Raw genomic sequence first — 22,274 nt, 5'->3', positions numbered from 1 at the left:
TTTTAAACCGTTCGATTTCTGAATCTTCTACTGTAGTATACGATGGCATATCTGACCGTGAGGTAGTAGTTGTATCTTTCGCTCTATCGAAAGGCCATAAAACTAAAACGATCAAATATAAAATCATTAAAGATTAATCAAATGCAAGAGAGGAGTCTGTACTGGATCACTTAGAACTGGCATTCTAAACGTTCTCAGCCAAGAACGTGCCATCCTGCAGAATTATGGGCAAACCAGAAGGAGCTCTGTCAGTATTGCATTAATAACTTTAATCCAGATAAAAAGATACGCTTGAAGAAAACGAATACGTGGATTAGAGGGCACATTATCCACTTGAAGAGGAGGATTGAATGCCTAAAAAGAACCAAGTCCCCCCAAATCGAGTTCCTCCAACGCGTTGATAGTGGATTTGTCCGCTATGATTCAGTGGCCAGGCAGCGTTATTTCACTGAAACCCTTCCGCAGTTTAGGCACAAAAATCCTAGTAAATTTTGGAACCACCTCCGGGATTCCAGTCAGCCTGTTCAGCAGATGAATGACGAGGTCATAACATCTCCAGAAGAAATGGCAGCACACTCCTATTTCCATTCTGTCTTTTCCATTAACGATGATGACGATGAACATTGTTCCTAATTCCTCATTCGAGCCTGTTATCTTGGTATCTTATGAGGGCATCGTGGAGATGCTTCTCAGACTTGATGCAAAGTGCTCTGTTGGTCCCGTTGCTACACCAAATGCGTTCTTAAGACGTTATGCAGAATTACTAGCCAATTTCTTAAGCAAAATCTTCCGTGAATCACTGTTGCTAGCTTCATTACCACCTGATTGGCTTACAGCCAGAATTGTGCCTATTCACCAGAACGGGGACCGTTTTTCGGTGGGGAACTACCGTCCTGCACCTTAACTTGTTCTTCTTGTAAGCTCATTGAGCACGTGGTCGCAAATCATATAACGCAGATTCTAAATGCAAATTCAGCGCTTAGTCCATGTAAACATGGTTTCAGAAAGGGATCTTCAGCTGTTACGCAATTAGTCATAGCTATTCATATCTTTAGTGCCATATTAGATAAGTAAATGACTGCGACATGGCAACTAGCGTGGAAAGCACAAGGACAGCGACACAAGGAACCGACGGGACAGCGCGCTAGACTTCAACTGACGTTCTTTCTGTGTCCTCGTCTCTTTGCGCTACGGTTTTTACGGCATAAAGGTTGTACTTTGGGCGCCTATTAAAAAGAGTGACGTTTCTACCCAACAACACAGGAGATATGGCATAACCCCGCGGGGTAGACTGGTGGCGAAGTTCGTTTCGTGCATTGTTGGAGTTGTTTATAGGTTTCCACTTTCTTGCGGCGTACGTTAGACAGACCGGACGATGCGTTAATGCAAGGCTTCAGCAACATTCCAATTTTAGCGATAATAACTCGTCAAAATCGTCCATTGATCTTGCCCTGCACCATCTTTCGTGTTGTTGCAGCGCGGGTTTTTCTAGCACAGCCATTCTTTTTAGGTATAAGGACCACTTGGCAGGGGAAATTATGGAAGCGTTTTACATTCATAATTTGCAGACACTTCCTTTAGACGCCCATCTGTTGTGGTTTCGCAAAATGAATGAGATTTCTTTAAGAGTCCCTCTCTTGGTTAGTAGCGTAATTAAGGAAGTGTCCAGGGTTGCATTCATCTGCCAAGATATTTTATTGCGGTTAGACACGTGCACAGGTAGTTCGTGCATTGTATATCAGTTTTTGTATTTGTTTCTTTTTGCAAGATTCGTGCTGAATACGTTCGCGTCCTGTAGCAAAGTTTACTCGATTTCAGCGCCTATCTTCCTTTAAAAGGGTTAAATGTTGGGCTAGTTGGTGTTTAGACTTGACAGGCATACTTTAGCGCAAAAGATGGGACGACAGAAAGGCAAGACGAGCACGGGCGCTACTGACAACTGCTTTACTGAAGCGAGAATGAGGCATATAAATACGCTTTTGTCCTGCGCCAGCGCTACCTACCGAGGAACTTGGAATTACTTAGGAAATCATATACGAAGCAATAGGAAATTCTGAGCCGCGTTTCCTTAGCATTTCAATCCTTGGCAGAAGTGCTAAAAAAAACAGCCGTGAAACCTTGGAAGCTTTCTTTACCAGGAAAGGGGGACAGTACTGCGTTAGTGACACGTCTATTGTTCTGTATAATGATGAGATAAATTTTCTATCGCGTCTTATATGATTGCCTATGTAGATTCCAAGTTCCTCGGTAGGTAGCGCTGGCGCAGGCCAGAAGCGTATTTATATGCCTGGTTCTCGCTTCAATAAAGCAGTTGTCAGTAGCGCCCGTGTTCGTCCTTTCTCTCTCTCGTCCCGTCTTTTGTCGTCCCTTCCCCTCTTAATAAGACCGATTATCATCGCCAAATAATATGACCAGACCTCTCGGTCCATCCGCAAGGCATTCAACATACACAACTGCGGTCGCACGTGTGTGATACCCTTTGGTAGTATCTGACTGTGGACTTATCCTGAGAAGTTTAGGTCCTTATCTTTTGCAGTTGTCCTATTTCTTTCCATCGCTGCCTTCTCTTTAGCAATAAATCATTTGGTTGCTAGTCAGCGCATGCATGCGTGTTGTTCTGTTCCGCCCTGTATGTTAGCGCTACTCAGCCAACCAACAGCCAGTCAACATGCACCTAGCAGCCCATCTAAGCCCTCTTCACCTGAGAACAGATCTGCTGCCCCCTTATGATTGTCTGGTTGTGAAGTGCTCGGAGAAGTACCGCTGCTTTTTGGTCGGTGCCTGATTTTTGTTTGTAAATATTCTTAACGCTCTCCCTTATAAAAATTTCTATAGAAAGTCCATAGACTGTCTATAGACTTTAGTCTATGAAGTCTATAGACTGTCTATAGACAAATCCTTTAGACTGGTCTATAGACAGTCTATAGATTTATGGCCATACACTTTTAGTAGACTTTTGTCTATAGACAGTCTATAGACAAATGTCTACTGAAAGTCTATATGTCTATAGGAAGTCTATAGACACATGTCTATAGACAGTCTATAGACGATCTATAGACTTATGGTCATACATTTCCTATAGAGTTGTCTATAGACCGTCTATAGACACTTGTCTGTAGACGGACTATAGACGACCTATAGACTTATGGCCATGGACTTCCTGTAGATTACTGTCTATAGACAGTCTACAGACAAAAGTCTACTGGTCCAGTAGACATATGTCTATAGACTGTCTATAGACATTCCATAGGTGTGTGGCCTGGCAGTGCTGTAGACTTTTGTCTATAGACAGTCTATAGACCTCTGTCTACTAAACTATTAGTAGACCGTTATCTATAAACTGCCTATAGACAGTCTACAACCACTGAAAAAAGTCACCAGAGTTCACAAATGACAATCAATATACTTACAAATTTAGTTTTATTTCCAAGCTATCCAGGCCGGGAATATGCAATACATGGACCATAAGAATGCACAATAACATAAATGTTGAAAGTAACAGTCCCGCTAGTTTCCTCAGAAGCATTCTTGCGGCCTGTTGTCTGCAGTCAATCATCCGGGCATGTTCACCTGTACAGCACAAAGGAAAAAAATAACAGAGGAACTGAAAAAAAAATTCCCATACCATCTCTACACATGTGCTTTACAATGAAAGGCATATCCTGGCTATGCCATTCTAGAAAGGCAATCTTGATCTTTTGGTTTGGTTTTATGGGGTTCAAAGACCCAAGGCGACACAGGCTACAAGACGCTGAAGTGAAAGGCTGCGGAATAATTTCGGCCAACTCTGTAGAGTACACAGGCCTTTAGCATTTTGCCTCTATTAAAATGCGACCGCATAGGCCGGAATCGAACCTGCATCTTTCAGGTCGCCAGACGAACATGATAGCCACTGAGCTATCACGCCGGCGCAATCATTTCAGTAAATACACGACAGATTATAAGTGTCTTCATAAAACACTGTAACAAAGACCCGTAATCCCTGGAGCACTCTACTCTGAATCCAGTACTGATACTGATTTCTGTATGGCAATCCCCTATCGAAAAATCTCATGAATTCATATGTGTCTCGTATGATTCCATATGTGTTACATACGAGCTATATGTGTCAGATATGTGTCTCGTATGAACTCGTATGCAGCCCATATGAGTTATATGTGTCAGTATATGTGCCTCATATGAACTCGTATGCAGCCCATATGAGTTATATGTGTCAGTATATGTGCCTCATATGAACTCGTATGCAGCCCATATGAGTTATATGTGTCAGTATATGTGCCTCATATGAACACATATAGGCTTCATACGAGTTCATACGAGTTCATATGTGCCACATATGTGCCTCGTATGGACTCATATGGGCATCATATGAGCCATATGTGTCGACAAATGCACCTCGTATCAGCACATATGCTTCATACGAGTTAATATGTGTCACGTACGAACTCATACGCGTCACAAATGTCACAGATGAACACATGTGCTGCATATATAGTAGTTCACGCGCTACGGAAATGTAACTTGTATGCACTTATTACATATGTGGCATACCTCAACTGACACGCGACACTCGTGCGTACACAAGAGCTCCGATATGCGTCGTATCAGCTTACATCAATCTCGTGCGAAACCGATAGCCGCTGATGAGTGCCTCTTATAGAGTGGGTCTTGTTGTTTGAAACACGGGGAAAAGAAGGGATGAACAAGCGATTAACAAGTGCCCAACCAACGCATAAAAAAAACTCTTGGCCTGTTTCAAATATTTTTCTCCCTGATTCTCTGCTTGTGCCCTCTTGTAAACAGCGCCTATCCAGACAGTATGAAGTTAGGCGTTTCCAATGTGTTTGGACAAACGTTCAGCTAGAAGGCAAATATTGCCTTCTGGGCCTAGTTGAGCTAATAACGCCAGGTATTTTCATGCAAGAGCTCCGAGTGTAGTTAACAATAGGTGCGCAATGAGAGTACTACGATGAATGGTGCAGGCTCTGTGAAAATTAAAATACATACAAATATCAGATCTTTCAGTGCTTATCACAGAGCTCATCAAGATTCGCAATAACAGTGGAAGTGCAATCGGCTGTAGTTCAGCTCCTTAAACCTTACAAATAAACATTTGACCTCGCACGTAACCGTCGAATTCTAAAGTAGTGGGAAGCATAGCGTAAGTCTTGTCATCCTAATATAACGCAGCAGTTTTCCGTGTCAGCCGTGGTGTACGCATGCCATGGCCTCGGTTATACCTTCCAAGAATTCACCAAGATCACCGGTAGTAAAGTGAATTGGTCAAAGTCCCTGGGGCTTTGGCACGGAGAATGGCCAACGAAGCCCGGCAATTTTGCAAACGTGTCCTGGGTGACGACCCCAGTAAAGTACTTAGGCGTTCCACTGGATGGTTATCGCGATAGCGATTCGTACTGGAAAGCACAGACGCAAGCCACACGTGAAAAGGTGGAAAGGGCGACACCTTTCAATCTTCGCAAGGGCCACAGTGTGCAATCTGTTTTTTATGTCTAGGCTGTGGTACGTGATGCAAGTGTTGCATTGTGCAAGGATGCACGTACAGAGACTGCACCGGATCTTTGCCGTTTTTGTGTGGGCTGCGGACTGGGAACGCTGTAGCCGGACCAATTTGTTTAGGCGGGTGAAGGATGGCGGCCTGAGTCTGGGACACTTATTTCTGCGGCAGATTGTAAGCAGATTTTGTTTTGTGCGCGATGTAAGCGATCCGTTTTTGCGCACTGTGTGCCAATTAAGGCTCGGAAATGCACTGCCGGACTTTGTTGTCACAACCGAAAGTTTCTCGGGACGTATTTTTGGTTACTTTAGAGAGGTTGTCGTGAGTGTTCGATTCCTGTCTGTTCGATTTTCGTATGAATATTTATCTTCTGTTAGCAGGAAGAAGTTGTATAAAGATTTGTGCGATGTAGTTCTTCCACAACCTATGTACAGGGCCTTATACAATGGAGGCCAGGGACGCGACGTACTTAAGCGTGTGAAGGCGATGCAGGTGCCGCCAAGTGCAAAAACTTTTTTCTTTAAATTACATACCGGAACACTACCAGTAAAGGAATTCTTGGAAAGGAAGCAGTTATTTCTACCTTGGGGATCACATTGTTTAATTTGTAAACAACCAGAAACAATAGACCACGTTTTTTTGCACTGTTGGGAGGGGGTATACTTTTGGGACATTTTGCAACGGACTTTAAAAAAAATTTCCGCTCGACGCTCATGGTATTCGGTACTTGCCTGTAGAGAGTGAGGATGGGACACCATTCGACCTCATTATGCTAATGGGCCTCCATTGTATTTGGCGCTCCAGAATGGCAGGATATCATTGCGATCCTGATGCACGGCCAGCACGGATCTATTTTCAGGAGTGCATGCATAAGTATATTGAAGTTCAGAAACTTGCTCCTGAAGCTCCCGAGTGGCTCGAAAGAGTCGAGCCTTTGGTGACGCTTAAGGAGTTTTAATATGATGAAGCTACGCACCCCCGGGCGGATAGTGTGGTTAATTATTGCTCATTGCGCTCTGTAAGTGTATTTGTGTACTGTGGTTCTTGCCGAAGTCAGGCAATACATAAAAAAAAAAAGTCAGCCGTGGTGTAGTGGTTAGTGTAGTGAGCTGTAGATTCTAGGTCAGTGGTTCGAAACCAGACCCATCCGTAGTTTTTTTTTTCGGGTCCGAAATTTTTTTTTTACTTTCTTTAGTTCACTAACTTCAATGGAAGCTATTTTATTGTTAATAGCCTTATAATTCCACCCCAGCCCTTCCCTTACCTTTCCCAATAATTGTAAACCAGACACATATCACACATATGACACACATCACACATATGACACACATCACACATATGACACATATTCCATAATCTCGTATGAACCAGACACATATGACACATATATATGAGATTTTTTGATAGGGTCCTTTTACATTATTTGTAACAGAAGACATTGAACAATTGTGCCACATATCTGCATTGACTCGCAAGGAGGTGTTAAGAATGCCACCTCCATAATATGCAGATTCAGCGCACCTTACACAGGGATCCAAAAAGAAGAATATTGCAGCATTTATTCTTATAACCGCTATAGAAGAAGCGCTTCAAAATACCCTGCGTGAAGCCTGGTATACCCGGCCAAATTTTTAACTGGCTCTGGTGTTGCATCGCTAAATGCACCTTGTAAAAAAGGTGCCTTTTAGCTACACTGCTGGCATATTCATGCTGTAATTTGACGAGTGAAATGTCATTTCGTGGTTTCTTTTTGTCCATATAATGTTTGAGTGCAGCACTTGCGTGTTTAGATCAACGTTATCAGAAATATTCGTCTGCCACTACAACAGCTGAAACAAGCGGCAGACGCAGCAATGAATCTGGTCCATATGGCCTCATCCTCTGGGTAAACTACCACTCCTTTCATGGCGGACAAGTCGTTTACCTAGAGTAAGTGCAAATGCGCCACCAGAACCATTGGTGCGTATTCCGCTTGTTTCGGCTGTTCGTAGCAGCAGACGATGAATATTTCTGATCACTTTGATCGAAACACGCAAGTACTCCACTCAAACGTTATATTAACAAAAAGAAACTATGAAATGCCATCTCACGTGTCAAATTACAACATGAATATGCCAGCAGTGTAGCCAAAAGGCACCTTTTTTACAAGGTTCATTTATCGATGCAACACCAGAGCCAGTTAAAGATTTGGCCGGGTATACGTAAGCCGATACTCAAACGGGCACAAGCTATACAAAACCAGCAGGCAGAAGCGACCAGTTCACCACAGATTTGCGCCTATAACTTGAAGCACAAAGATGGAACAGCATACTCATACATCTGCGCGTGCTCTTAGAAACAAGCGGGTTGCAGCGCTTCCATGCCGCGCTCATTATTCAGAAAACCCATACTGCACACAGAGGCTGCAGCTGCGCATTTTCAAAAGCAGTCGCGAGTTTAAGACAACAAATTACTGTCACGATAAAATACCGTCTGAAATTCAATTAGTTTTTCCTTCAAGTGCAGCCCCAACAGCGCCGTAAAGAGGTGTGTTTCTTGCATGGAGGTAGCCTAACCCAACGCTGCTAGAAAAATCAACGAAAGCATTGAACGCGCTCAAAGTAGGAAGTATTTAAATGAAACAATTAACGCTTTCAACGGGTGCAGCTATAATAACACGAGAGCTTAATTTAATTTTAGGCGCAAATAAGCGGCGAATTACATCGGCGCTTTCGTAAGTTAGCAGTCTGAAATCAGAAACACATACTTTGCCTCTCGCGCAAATGGTATTAGAGAAATCTGTGCACGCGTGAGCGGGATTCATGAACGAACCACTCGGAAAGAAATGTAAGCCACCTCTTGTCGAGCCGACCTTTACCCAGCTTTCAAAATGAAGTGCCCGCAGGCGAGCGGGGGCGGCCAACGGCTCTGATGACAGACATGGAGGAATCCGTACGTGTGCAACGACGGGGAGACGGGATGGAGCTCGTGGGTTCTTCGCGGTGTTTGAGCACGCCGGCCAATCGCGCGGGCAATGAATTTTATACCATCACACTAAAAGAATTCCTTCAGCGCTGCTTAACTACAACTTTGACAAACGTCTCGCGCTCCAGTCTGTAGCGTTACAAGACACCTTTGCTGAAACGTCGGCGCCCACGACGCGCACCGAGCGAGCGTCCATACGTAGGAAGGAAAAGCACACCTCAAAAAGAACAGCACTCCAAGGTCCAGACAGGCGATAACACAAAGATTAGAAAATAAATGTAATCCACCACAGAACGAGAGTGTATGTAAGTACGTTTTCGGAGGGGCAAAGTAAATTGAGCTCACACGGCGCTAACTACCGCACAGTTCCATTTCGGCCGTCATTCACAGGCTAAACGACATTTCTGGCCGCGCGTCTACCTTGAAACACGAAAACTCTAGTAGACAGCTCGCGAAGAGCGGCTTATCATCAAGGGCATCGCACAGACTGCCTTTCCGCGCGTTAGTAAAGACAGCGGCACAGAGATAAGCGGCATTAGTCGAGAACCCGATGGCTTCCGCCTCAGAAACGAAGATAGGACGTTTGTCACTGCGCACATAATCTGTTCTGCACACACAGCTCTGCTTAGAGTGGTTTAGGAGACCAAATGAATAAAATATAAACGTATAGACTTACCGTAACCGGACGATGCAGCTGGATTTTGAAGAAAACGTAATCCGCGAAAAAAACGCCGACACCACCAACGCAGCCACGCACAGGGTTGTTTGCAGCACGAATGATTTTCCGCCGTCTCGTGGTAAAACGGTAAAACGTGAAACAGAAACCCATTTCACGGTCGTATCTTTATCGCTCGCACTCTTTCCGTGTGGAGCTTGATCTGATATCCAAGGCCACAGAACGTAACTGGTTTATAAGTGGGAATTCTTCGCATACCCTCTAAAAACCTTATTGTTTTCGTGAAAAGAGAACCGAAATCTAACTGCTTGACTGTATACGCGCCACATCTCCCACCGAATAGTATGTGGTACAATTCTCAAATAATAATTATAATGTTGCATAGCATAACGTCTTTTTTGCGTGTGTTCGTGTTTAGAAAACTGATATGCTCGACATCAGCGTGTCATCGGCTCCGAAGCAACAGGTGCAAGGGTAGGAACGAAAAAATACTGCCTTTCTGATTGTTGCGTCGGTGAACTTATTCACGTGAATACAAACTGCAAAGGTATAAATGGGAGATGTTAATCGCACAGAGGACCAGGCTCTTTGAGACTATTCTGAGGTGTTTCTAAGCGATGGGCGCTTCCTTGAATTCTCACACCCGTCTTTCCCCCTTTATTTTCAGGACGTTTTAAAGAGAAATGTAGAAGCGTTGATGAAATGTGTCTGATTTCAGCGCGTTGGACAGTAACGATCGAAAGATGGAATGGAACTGTGTCGAGCGATTCCTTTAAGGGACAGCGTATTCATTCGATGTAGTACAGTTTGCGGCGCCCTTACTTCAAGAACGGCTGCCTTTCCGCGGCTTACTTGTTAGCATTAAATATTTAATTGTATTGACAATATACGTCACGATATAACGAAAAGGAGCTTGTCAAGGCTCCTGAAAATATACAGGTGGGTGTTGTAATGTCCTCACGCAATACTTTTTTAATTTCCGTAATAGCGAAGGAGGTGGAGAACTCCCGACATAGTTGCGGTCACCAGATGCAGGTCCCCGCAGCATGCAGTGCAAAAATAAATTGACATTGTTCTATACTTAGTCGAAAGTCAGTGTATCGAACATTGTTAGATAAAATTAGGATTGTTATAGACTGGTCTATAGACAGCAGACTATCTATAGTGTACAGTGCATAGACGAAAAGAAATTGAGGTATTTGTAGATTGTAGTCTATAGAGAGTCTATAGACCGACTATAGACGAAAGGAAATTGAAGCAGCTATAGACCGTAGTCTATAGAGAGTCTAGAGACCGTCTACAGACGAAAGCAAATTGAGGCTATAGACCTTAGTCAATAGACAGTCTATAGACCATCTATAGACGAAAGAAAATTGAGCCAGCTATAGACTTTAGTCTATAGAACGTCTATAGACAAAAAGAAATTGAGGCAACTATAGACCTTGGTCTACAGAGAGTCTATAGACCGTCTATAGACAAAAGGAAATTGTGACAGCTATAGACCTTAGTCTATATCGAGTCTATAGACCGTCTATAGACAAAAGGAAATTGAAGCAATTATAGACTTTAGTCTATAGAGAGTCTATAGACAAAAGGAAATTGAGGCAGCTATAGACCTTAGGCCATAGCGAGTCTATAGACTGTCTATAGACGAAAGGAAATTGAGGTAGTTATAGACCTAAGTCTATAGGGAGTCTATAGACCGTCTATAGACGAAAGGAAATTGAGACAGCTATAGACCTTAGTCTATAGGGAGTCTATAGACCGTCTATAGACGAAAGGAAATTGAGACAGCTATAGACCTTAGTCTATAGATAGTCTATAGACCGTCTATAGACAAAAGGAAATTGAGGTAGTTATAGACTTAAGTCTATAGAGAATCTATAGACCGTCTATAGACTAAAGGAAATTGAGGCTGCTATAGACTTTAGTCTATAGAGAGTCTATAGACAGTCTATGGACAAAAGGAAATTGAGACAGCTATAGACTTTAGTCTATAGATTTTCTATAGACTGTCTATAGACAAAAGTAAAAGTCTATAGGATGTCTATAGAGTCTATAGAAAGTCTATAGAAAGTCTATAGACCATTTTTATAAGGGCTGTTTCATCGTAATATGCACCGTCATGAATAAAAAACTCCGGAGATGGCTGAGAACACTCAGGCATCGCTAAACGAAGCTTCTGTGTTCGCAGTCGCGCTGCGCCGAGTCCCTGTCGGGGCTGGTATGGTAAGGGTTCGGAAAAAAACCCTTGGAATTATTGCGGTAGTTTCTGCTTCACACTGGGCTTCAGGGAAGCGAGGCGCTGGAAGTGTAAGGTAATAAGCGACGACTGACGAGAGTGAAATAACCAGAAGGACTGGAGTGTGATGGGGTGCATTTGTCCGGTTCTTTCAGAACATGGATGACAGTTTCCCTATTCCCTCAAGGAAACAGTATGCAACAGCTTTAAATACCTGTACTCAGCTACGGGGCAGAAGCGTGGAGGCTAATAAAAAAATTTCAAGGAGGCACTTAAGAGAACTTACGTGCGGCAATGCGAAATCATTTGTGCTTGCATTATGGCGCTATCTGCTGGACCAGCGTCGTGCATTGCGAAGAGGGTTTTCAAAGGGTGCCGCACGATTGCGCAACGACATGCAAAGCAAGAAGTAAATTTTCCGAAAAAATAGTTTCCTGCTCGGTAAATTGCAGCATATGTAATCTATATGCTCACAATTACTGATGTACTTGCGACATCTGTAATTTATATTCTCATGATCCCTCACGAACGCCTCTACGACAACTCTGCATTCACCAGACGCGCCTTTAGTCGCCTGCGAGCGCCTAATCGTCGTGGCGCAGTGAAACCGTCCCCGTCTCGCACGCCGCAGGGCCGGGTTCGATTCCATCCTGGACCGCAATTTTATTGACAGTTGGTGCCTTTTTGGATTATGGATTGGATTATGGTTTGGCTTGTTCAATTATGGATACGAATATAGATTAGTTTGTTGGATGGCTAAGGATTGTGGATTGGCTGTTGTGGTGAAAGCGGGACACATCCTGTCGACGCCACTCATGGGCTATCCATGGCTTTCGCCATGAAAGTGTCCAAGTGAAATTGAAGACAAGGCAGCGAGCTACGGAAAGGAAAATTATAGGTTTAACGTTAAGAGACAGGAAGCGGGCTAGTGGGTCAGGGAACAAATGGTGGTTAAAGACATCTCAGTCGAAATCATGAGGAAGGAAATATGGGCTTCGGCAGGTTATGTAATGAAAGAGCCTGAAATCTTGGCTTAACCCATGGCTTTGCTGTTTGTGGTGTTTATTCCCTTCCGCTAATTCAGAAGGGTATATAAGCTCCTTTCCGCAGTAAACAGTGGGTTGAAAGTTAACGCTTGTCCCGTCCCGTCTCGTCCTAGTCGTCATGTTTTTGTTCATGCGCGATCTTTTGTTAGTTACGATGTATTACGCTCAGCTTAAGCCTATTCACTTCCAAAAGCAAATCACCTGCTGGCTTTTCAGATCATTTCGCCTTGGTTGCGCCTGTGCTCACCTACGCCATGATTACAGAGCGCTGATGCACTGTGTCGCCAAGGAATGTGCTTGGGAACGATTCCGGGTATAAACCGGAGGCTCAATCCGGAACGATTTCGCGGCCCACCGTTACCAGTGCAATGTGACTGCAGTGGCTCCTCGTCGCTGCGCAGGCTATGGATCTACACGTGCAACGTGGCGCTGCTCCTGAGCGCGCTTGCGTTCTCGGTGGCCGCCGCCTGGGTCCTCTCCGACTACCGGGCTTCCCTGGTGCCCGGCCTGCGGCTGGCCGACCCCACCTTCGTGTACGCCGTGCCAGCCTTGCTCCTGCAAGGGGGCCTATTGCAGGCAAGGAGTGACCTTCTCTATCAGTCAGCATTGTGGGTGGCTGTTCAGGCATGCAGTCTGGTTGCTTCGAGCGCAGTGCCTGTCGGATGCGATCTTCGTAGGACGCTTTTGCTCAATGTCTGAATGTGGTGAATGCAGAATCTATTACAGTTACGAGCAGTTTACGTCTGCCTCCTTCTTAAGTCTTCTAACCGCGACATTTGGCGTTAAGTATACGGGGCATTCAAGTCGCAAAAAAAGCACATTTCGATCCATTCATTTCATGTCATCAATCATCCTCATCAGCCCGACTACGCTCACTGCACAGGGGCCTCTTCCATGTTTCTCCAATGAACCTTCTGCTTTGCCAGCTGAGGCCACTGTAGCTCCGCAAGCTTATTAACTGGCCTTGTTGAGCAGGACGTACTTGTATGTAAGTCGGTTTATGTCAAGGAGAGTTAACACTTTTAAAAAAGTTACTCCGACGTTTCACCGCTTACCTCCTTCAGGGTTTTCTAGGAAGGGTCAAGAGACCACTATTCAGAGAAAGGGGATGGCCGCCACGTGAGTCACAATGGGTCACAAATCACAACGGGCCTAGAGTGGGGTGCTACAGTGGGAAGTCGCGGGTGCAGGAACGGCACCTTGCAAGCAATGGGCATAGCCTTAGCGAATTCTAAAAATCCGCTGTGCGAGTAGGACGAGGCAAAGAAACTTACGTGGAGGGTTGGTGTGGCGTTCGTTTCTTTTCTTCTAATCGCGTAGTCTGAATTTTCCTGCTTGTACTGTGACCTTCCAGACCTTCATGCGCGTGCGACCTGTATATATTTATATTTACCATGTACATATGTAAATAGATTCATTTACTGTCAGTGTACCCCTCCCTCTCTCCTTTCTACTATCCCCTCACCTCTTTCTTTTCACTTGTACATACTGCCTGCTATCCTTTATTTCAGCTGCCCCAGCTCAGGTGCTTCCAGCCGCGATAGCAGATGCCGGGGCAGCAAACATTCTTTTACCTTCCATATCAAATGCCACTACTACTTGGATCAGAACTGCATGAGCCGGTGTCTGAGCAGCTACGCTCTTACTCCCTGCTAGCGCCTTCCACTCGCTGCCTGTTCTGGCTACGGCGCCGATCGGCCGCCTGTCTGCTCCATGTATTAAATGCTTTTCACACACAGGTGGCCGAGGGGCGCCGCAAGTGAACGGCGGGTGGCGTCGTGCGCATCGAGGTCGTTCTCACATTGGGCAGACCTACTCGGCTCGATTTTGTCGGGTCGATTATGCCTGCTGGGCTGACAACCGGCTGACCGGCTCATGTATGCGTTACGGGGTCGGGAGGGGCGACCTTCGGGTTGGACGTAGTTTGCAGGGTGTGGGTTGACTCAGCCCGGCCCGTTCGGAAGGAACATACACCCTGCCGCCAACAACTCCTCTCTGGTCGGGATATGCAGCGGAAGGAACGGATGTCTTTCGTCTGGACATTCCTCCTCTAGCGTCTGCGTGTTTTGCTTGCTCGACGCTACGTGTAGCTACGGTCCTGGCGCACCAGAGTCCTTCAATGCTGTGGCATCTGGCGCGGCGCAGATCTTTCTAATTGCCTCACCGCGGCCGCGTTCTTTCATTTTCTTCGCATTCTTGTCTTCGTTCTGCCGTCACTGCCCTTCTTGCATTCTTGTTTCTCTCTCCTTCTTTTTCGACTGACTAGGGTATTTTGTTTCCTCTTTCGATCTCTCTGTCGGCCACCCATCATTCTCTTTTTCTAGTGCTTTCCTTTTTTTCTCGAATCTCCGCCCCATCTTTTCTTCGTATGGTCTCTTTATCTTCCGGCAGCTTCGATCGGTTACTTCGGACGGGCTTTATCTACACGATAATTCGAGGTGGGCTCCGTATAACGGGTCACGCCGTGAACGGAACCCACTTTAGTCGCACTAGGGTTCTCTAGTCCTTGTGGGTGACAATACAAAAACCAATGAAAACCCTGGAACATCAACAACAAACAAGACGCACGACGCGATGTAATGTTCTTTCAATCAAAGAATTTTGATCCTGTGTTCCGGTGACTTAGAGAAAATTCTTTATCTGTTGCCATGCACGTAAGCCTCGCAACTCTGGTTCGTTGCTGCACAGCGCGAAGGACGGTGTCCCAGGCATTTCTTGTACTTGCCATTCACCTCGATTAATGGCCGCTCGTGCGGCGGCTATCATTGCTTGTTTCATTGTGTTTTTGTTTCTGTGTAGCAATATATGCACATTAGCTCAGATATTGCTGTTTACTCCGGATGAACTTTCCATTGCGACAGAGCGCTTGTGTCGAGTGGTGGTTTCTTTTAATTCGTCGCCGTCTTTTTGCGCTTGTCTTACCGTGAATACGTACCGACTAGCTCCACTTCTCACGAAGTGCTTTTAAAACGTCCTAGCCCCAATGAAACTGATTGCTGTTGAGAGTCGCGTGGTATAGACTGCAGTATTTTGTCGCTTTTTAATGTCAATGATCGTTAAGATGTAATTAGCTAGCTTTTAAATATTTCGTTCAGGAATCAAGTGCACATTCAGATGTTCCAGGCTTGCCTTGCAGAACAGCTGGCTGGAATGTTTGCGCCAACGTACCATGAAGACCACATTCACACTGTCAGTCAACGGATAGAGAAATTCGCAGAATACAACCAACCCCAATATAGCCTTCATAGATCATGAGAAAGCATTTGATTGAGTCGAAGCCAATGCCTGCGCGGTGGTCAGTGGTTCCGGAGAGCAAGCTGCCGGGCTAGTTGGTAGTGCGTTTTGTGAAGAAGTTAGCGCAAAAAACGCACACGGGACAGAAGAAAGGACACATACGCGCTCGCGAATGTCTTATGTGTATTTCTTCCGTCCCTTGTCCGTTTTCTGCGCTAACTTCTTCACAAAAGTTCAGTGGTTATGGAGCTCGGCTGCTGGCACCAAAGAGGCGAGTACGATCACGGCCGCGGCGGTAGAATTTCGATGGCGGCGAAATTCTAGAGGTCCGTGCATGTACTGTGCGATGTCAGTGCACGTTAAAGGACTCCAGGGGGTAGCACTTGTCGGAGCCTTTGACTACGGCGCCCCCCATAACGTGAGTCGCTTTGGGACGTTAAACCTCCATAAACAAATGAGTCGAAACCTCAGCAGTTATGCAGGCATTACGGAATCAAGGTGTATATGAGCCCACAACGGCTACAAAGCCGCCGTAGTTCTCCATAATCACACCAATCGAATTATTATAACGAAGTGTGTCAGGCAGGTTGACATGATCTCGGCAATTCCAAACACCGCTTGGTTAGAGGAGTTATTCAGAGTCCAGGATTCGGAACAGTTGGGAATAAGAGTTTATGGAGAACACCTCTATCAGTCAGCTGATAGAAAAATGCGCTTGATTGGTTACGAGAAAGCATTGGACTCAGTGGAAACCTCAACTATCATGCAGGCATTGCGTAATCAGGCTGTAGAAGCGTGTTATGTGAAAATATTGGAAGATATTTACGAGGGGTGTTCAATAAAGATTTCCCCTGACTCACTTCTATTTATTTCAGGATGCTGAAACTGCGCATGTGCAATGACCTACGTCACTATAGGTCACGTGCCAATGTGCAACTCTGAACTAATAACGGTCTTTCTTATAGAGGTGCTGATGTGGTGTGAGGTGTGATAATGGATGCAGTGGAATACAGAACAGTCATCAAGTTCCTGTACTTGAAAGGCCGCACTCCAAGAAAGACGTTCGATGAGATAACATAGGTTTATGGGGAGGATTCCCCATCATAAATGTAGTGAAGAACTGGCATCGTCCATTTAAATATGGTCGGACTTCGGCGGAAACGGCTCCGATTGCAAGGCGACCCATTCCGCTATCGATGAACACATCATCCAGCAAGTGGAGGCCGCTATTTTGGAAAATCGCCGCGTAACTGTTCGAGACCTAGCCCAAAATGTCAAGATTAGTGTGGCGTCCATGGAAAAAATAATTTAGGACCATCTTCACATGCGTAAGGTATCCGCTCGCTCGGTTCCCCGGCTGCTCACACATTTCCAAAAGCAGGAACTAGTCGAATGCTCCCAGGCTCTTTTGATCATGTGCCATGGAAACCAGGAGCACTTTTTCAACACACTGATTGCACAGGATGAAAGCTGGGTCCATCACTAAGATCCGGAGGCTAAAGTCCAGTCGATACAACGGAAGCTCTTGGACTCACCGCCTCCAAAGAAGGCACGCGCCCAGCCCTCGGTGGGCAAGGTCATGCTCACAGTTTTTTGGGACCAGCACGAAGTAGTCTTGATGGATTTCCTAGCAAATGTGCCACAATTACTGGGGCATACTAAGCTTCACTGCTGCGGAAATTGCGGGAGGCCATAAAAAGCAGTAAACATGTCATGCTCACCAAAGGTGTCCGCCTTCTGCAAGACAATGCTCCAGTTCACAACTCGCATGTTGCCCAGATGGAAGCACGCTGCTGCGACTTTGAAATTCTACCGCATCCCCCTTATTCACTCTACCTCGCACCATCGAACTTCCACCACTTTCCAACAATGAAGTCATATTTGAAGTGCAAGCATTTCCCAGATGATGAGACTGATTTCTGAAGTCACAGCATGGCTTTTGGAGCAACCGGTTGACTTCTACAAGTGAGGCGTTTACACTTGCATAAAAAGACGGGAGAAGTGTGTGTCCGCGGGTGGCACCTGTGTAGAGAAGGATTAATAAATCTGCAAAATTTCGTTGCTCTCCGTCCAGAGGAAGTGGGTCAGGGGAAATCTTTATTGAACACCCCTCGTATAACGATTGCACAGCTACCATAGTCCTCCGTAAAGTCAGCAATAAAATTCCATTAAGGAAAGGTTTCCGGCAGGGAGACACGATCTCGCCTATGCTTTTTACTGCCTGGTTGCTGGTGTTCCGAGGTCTGGATTGGGAACAGTTGGGAATAATAGTTAAAGAAGAATACCTTAGTAATCTGCGATTTGCTGATGACATTGCCTTGCTAAGTCCGTGACGACATGAAGAGCGAAGCATGATAAATGAGTTAGAGAGGCAGAGAAGAGCGGTGGGTCTAAAAATTAGCATGCAGACAACGAAAGTAATGTTCAGCAGTCTAGCAAGAGAAGAGCAGTTCGCAATTGGTAGCGAGGGGCTGGAAATAGCAAGGGAGTACGTCTGTTTGGGGTAGGTAGTGAGCGCTGATCCGGATCATGACAGGGAAATAACTAGAAGGTTAAGAATGTAGTGGAGCGCATATGGCAGGCTCTCTCAGATCATGAATGGGAGTTTACCAATATCGCTCAAGAGAAAAGTAAATAGCTGTATCTTACCACTACTAACCTATGGGGAGAAAGGTGGAGGCTAAAGAACGGTAACGGAGTGGATTCCAAGAGAAGGCAAGCGTAGCAGGGGGCCGCAGAAAGTTAGGTGGGTGGATGAGATCAAGAAGTTTGCCGGGATACTGTGGCCGCAACTGGCGAAAGACAGCGTTAGTTGGAGAGACATGGTAGAAGCCTTTGCCCTGAAGTGGACGTAGTCAGGCTTATGATGATGATGATATGATGTTTGTTAGTATGTGTCTGTATTTTTGTATCGTAATACATTATTTCCCACCTGCTATTATCTTGTGTACAAGATCGCAGTATTCATAGATAAATAAAATAAATAAATAAATAATAAATACCTAAGGAACTGCTATTAGCTGATGGCATTTCTTTGCTTAGTATCTCAATGGATGATTTGTTTGGTTTATGAGGTTTAACGTTCCAAAGCGACTGAGGCTATGAGAGACGCCGTAGTGAAGGGCTCCGGAAATTTAGAGCACCTGGGGTTCTTTAACGTGCACTGACATCGCAGAGCCCACAGGCCTCTAGAATTTCGCCTCCATCGAAATGCGATCGCCGCAGCCGGGATCGAACCCGCGTCTTTCGGGTCAGCAGCCGAGCACCATAACCACTGAGCCACCGCGGCGGCCTCAATGGATGAAATACAATGCATGATGCGGAAAACCAAAATAACGTTCACCACCCTCAGAAGGCAACACCAGTAGTCCATTATTGACAGCGAGGCGCTGGAAGCGGTAAGGAAATATTTCTGCTTGGGGCAGGTACTGACCGCAGGTCTGTATTAGGCTAGTGAATATCTAGAAAAATCAGACTTGAGTAAAGTGCGTATGGCAGTTTATCTAAGATCATGAATGGTAGTTTACCTATTTTCCCCGAAAGCAAAGTTTATTAAAGCTGTGCCTTACTGGTACTCGCCTATGGGGCGGAAACGTAGAGGCCGACGAAAAGTGTTAAACTTATAGAGAGAGCATCGAGTTAAGGAAAGTAAATGATAGGCGTAACGCTAAGAGAGAGGAGGAGGGCAGACTGGGTGATGGAAGAAGCGCTGTTTAATGACAGCCGAGTCGAAATCAAGAACACTAAATGGGCATGGCATGCAATGGGAAAGCAAAGTACCCAAGAGAAGGGAAGCGTAGCAGGGGTTGCGGCAGAGAGTTAGCTGGGCAGATGAGATTGAGATGTTTGAGGCGGTAAGATGGCCTCAGCTGGCTCAGGGCAGAGCTGATCGCGGAGATATGGTGGAGGAGGCCTCTTGCCTGCAGTGCGCATAGCCAGGCTGGTGATGACGGTGTGCATTAACACAAATTTATTTACCGCACTTAAACGGAAGCTACCACATGACAGGTGCTAGCGCAAATCTTCCGGCCTATGCGAACGCGAAGCCCAGTCGAAGACGGCACTCCTAAGAAAAGGTGTCAGGTTTTAGCTTGGTTAAAGCGATTGTAATGCTAAAGCACGGGCAATATTAGTGAACGAAGAAGACTGTGCGCAATGCACAGCGCGAGAGTGGGTTGCAGTCTAACGTGAGCCGCGTTCGTGTTCAGCGATTTTGTTCGGGGATTTGCTGCAGAGGCTGCTCAAGAAAGACAGACTGTGTCGAATTCCTACAGTGTTCGTAACTTTACGGCTACTCAACCGGATTAGGAACCACATGCCATGTTTGCATTCGTTGGACTTCATAGCCTGTGGAAATCGCGGATGCTGGAGCGCAGCGCTGAGCCTCTTTTTGTGCCGGAAGCCATACCATCAGTCGGCTGGTGCTCCAACTCAGGGGCAGTTACGATGACAGGCACTTTCTACAGGACTCGTTGCCGCTCTTGATGCGGTGTCTATATTTGCCTGGCTTTTAGCTCTGTTGCTTTCTGTCAAGCAAGTGCAGTGCCGTCAATAGCTGCGTGATCTTTACATAATCTAGCGATAGCTTAGTGCTCTATCGGCCAGCGGCCTCCGCAACTGATCATTTCCGCGCCGCCTAACGTGGCGTCGCTGTTGGTAGGAAACAGCACAAGATCTAAAGACAATTTATTTATTTTATTTATTTATTGAAAGTACCTACAGCGCCCATGAGGCATTATTTTAGGGGAATAAACACATGCAAAGAAGATATTGGAAAACATGTCAGCAAGGATAACACAACATATTAAAAGAAGACTAAATGAGTTTACAACTAGTATGAGTGATGGCACAGTGCTGGTAAACACACGAGACCTGGAAAAAAAAATACATCAGACTATCGCTTCAACAGCACTTTCGAAATCAGGTACACAAACCACATCATTCGGAAGCTTATTCCAGCCCAGGATTGTGTTAGGGAAAAACGAATACGTAAATACATTAATGCGGCATTGATAACTATTAATCTTTTTCGTGTTATCGAGTTTCTCCGAAATGTAATATGGCTGATTTAGATAAGTGTTTTTATTAATACCGGTACAATCATTGTAAATAGTGTGCAAGAACTTCAGCCTGAAGATTTTTCTTCGGGTTGCTAAAGTCTTCCAACCAATACTGTCGCGAAGTTCGGAGCTCTTTATATGAAAATTAAAATTTCCAGTCACAAACCTTGCAGCGCGTTTCTGTACCCTTTCTAACTTGTCAATGAGTGTACCCGTGAAAGGGTCCCATGCTACACATGCATATTCTAATACTGGCCTGACAGTTGTTAAATATAATGTTTCTTTTAGTACCTGGGGAGAGCTTTTGAAATTTCGTTGGAAAAAATACAAAAGACGAGAAGCTTTGGCAGTTATCATGTCAACATGGGCTGTCCAGTCGAGGGATGCTGTGAGTATAAGTACCTTATCAGTAGTTTGGATAGTGTCGTGGTTTAAAAGGTACGATCCAAGAATTTTCTTTTTTTTTTGTTTGTAAATTGCACATGGAAACACTTAGATACATTCAATTCCATGCCCCACTTCAAGCATCACTCGCAAACTCTGTCAAGGTCAGCCTGTCAAAGATCATCAAGGCACGTGACAGGGGAATACAAAACGCAATCGTCAGCATACAGTCTGACAGTGGATCTGAGGCCGACAGGTATGTCATTGATGAATATGAGGAACAGTAATGGTCCGAGCACCGAACCCTGTGGCACTCCAGATAAAACATCCACAGGCGAGGATGATGCATCATTGATTACCACCTGCTGCTGGCGTGCCTGTAAATAATCTTGTAGCCAACCGAACAGATAGTCAGGGAGACCAAGGCATGACATTTTTTTTAAAAGAAGGTGGTGCGGCACAACGTCAAAGGCCTTCTTAAAATCTAGAAAAATAGCATCTATCTGAAAACATTCGGTCATCCCGGATGCAATGTCATGAATGAACTCAGTTAGCTGCGTTGCACATGGCAGCCCTGATCGAAAGCCATGCTGCGCTGATGTGAAAAAACTGTTGTCTTGAAGGTGTTTTACAAGTCCAGAAAAGATTATGTGCTCCAGGGTTTTGCAACAAACAGATGTCAAAGGTATGGGGCGGTAATTGGAAACCTGGCTACGATCACCCTTTTTGTGAACTGGTGTAACATTGGCTATTTTCCAGTCTATAGGTAGTTTCGCGGTCTGTAGTGACTTGTTGAATAAAGTAACCAAAAAGGGACTGATATGTTCTGCACAGTGTTTTAGAATATAGTTAGGAATGCCGTCAGGACCTGGTGCGGAATGCGCATTTAGGTTTTGTAGCAATGATTTGACACCTTGATCGGTTATCACCATATCTGGCATTGCATTAAGCTGTTCCTGCTGTTGCGTAATTGCGTCTGAGCACCAAGCTGAGAAGACGGAGTGAAAATATGCATTGAAACACTCTGCTCGGGCTATGTCGTCTTTCAACAGATTGTCGCCATCCCTGATGGCCGGAATACCTACAACATCCTTTTTGTTGCATTTGATAGAGCGCCACACTTCTTTTGGGTTCGTTTTTAGTTCGTCTGCCA

At 45.2% G+C, this 22,274-nt stretch overlaps 2 protein-coding genes across 12 annotated transcripts in view; one reads left to right on the top strand and one right to left on the bottom strand.

Annotated features, from left to right (window-relative positions):
- The window catches only part of LOC149367588 (uncharacterized), a 1,242,925-nt gene that overhangs the window by 636,525 nt on the left and 584,126 nt on the right, over positions 1–22,274 (bottom strand). The gene's annotated exons all lie outside the window — the stretch shown is intronic.
- The window catches only part of LOC149367592 (CD151 antigen-like), a 231,785-nt gene that overhangs the window by 191,280 nt on the left and 18,231 nt on the right, over positions 1–22,274 (top strand). For all 3 annotated transcript variants that reach the window (XM_089556231.1, XM_089556225.1, XM_089556217.1), the window contains one exon: positions 12,845–13,019. In XM_089556231.1, coding sequence (XP_089412357.1) covers positions 12,845–13,019 — 175 coding nt within the window. The remainder of the gene's footprint in view (positions 1–12,844; positions 13,020–22,274) is intronic.

Source organism: Amblyomma mixtum, chromosome 1, assembly GCF_055824585.1.
Source record: "Amblyomma mixtum isolate Tamu chromosome 1, ASM5582458v1, whole genome shotgun sequence".
Lineage (NCBI taxonomy): Eukaryota > Metazoa > Arthropoda > Arachnida > Ixodida > Ixodidae > Amblyomma > Amblyomma mixtum.
The sequence above is the reverse complement of the archived record's forward strand: the minus strand, read 5'-3'. Positions and strand labels throughout refer to the sequence as shown.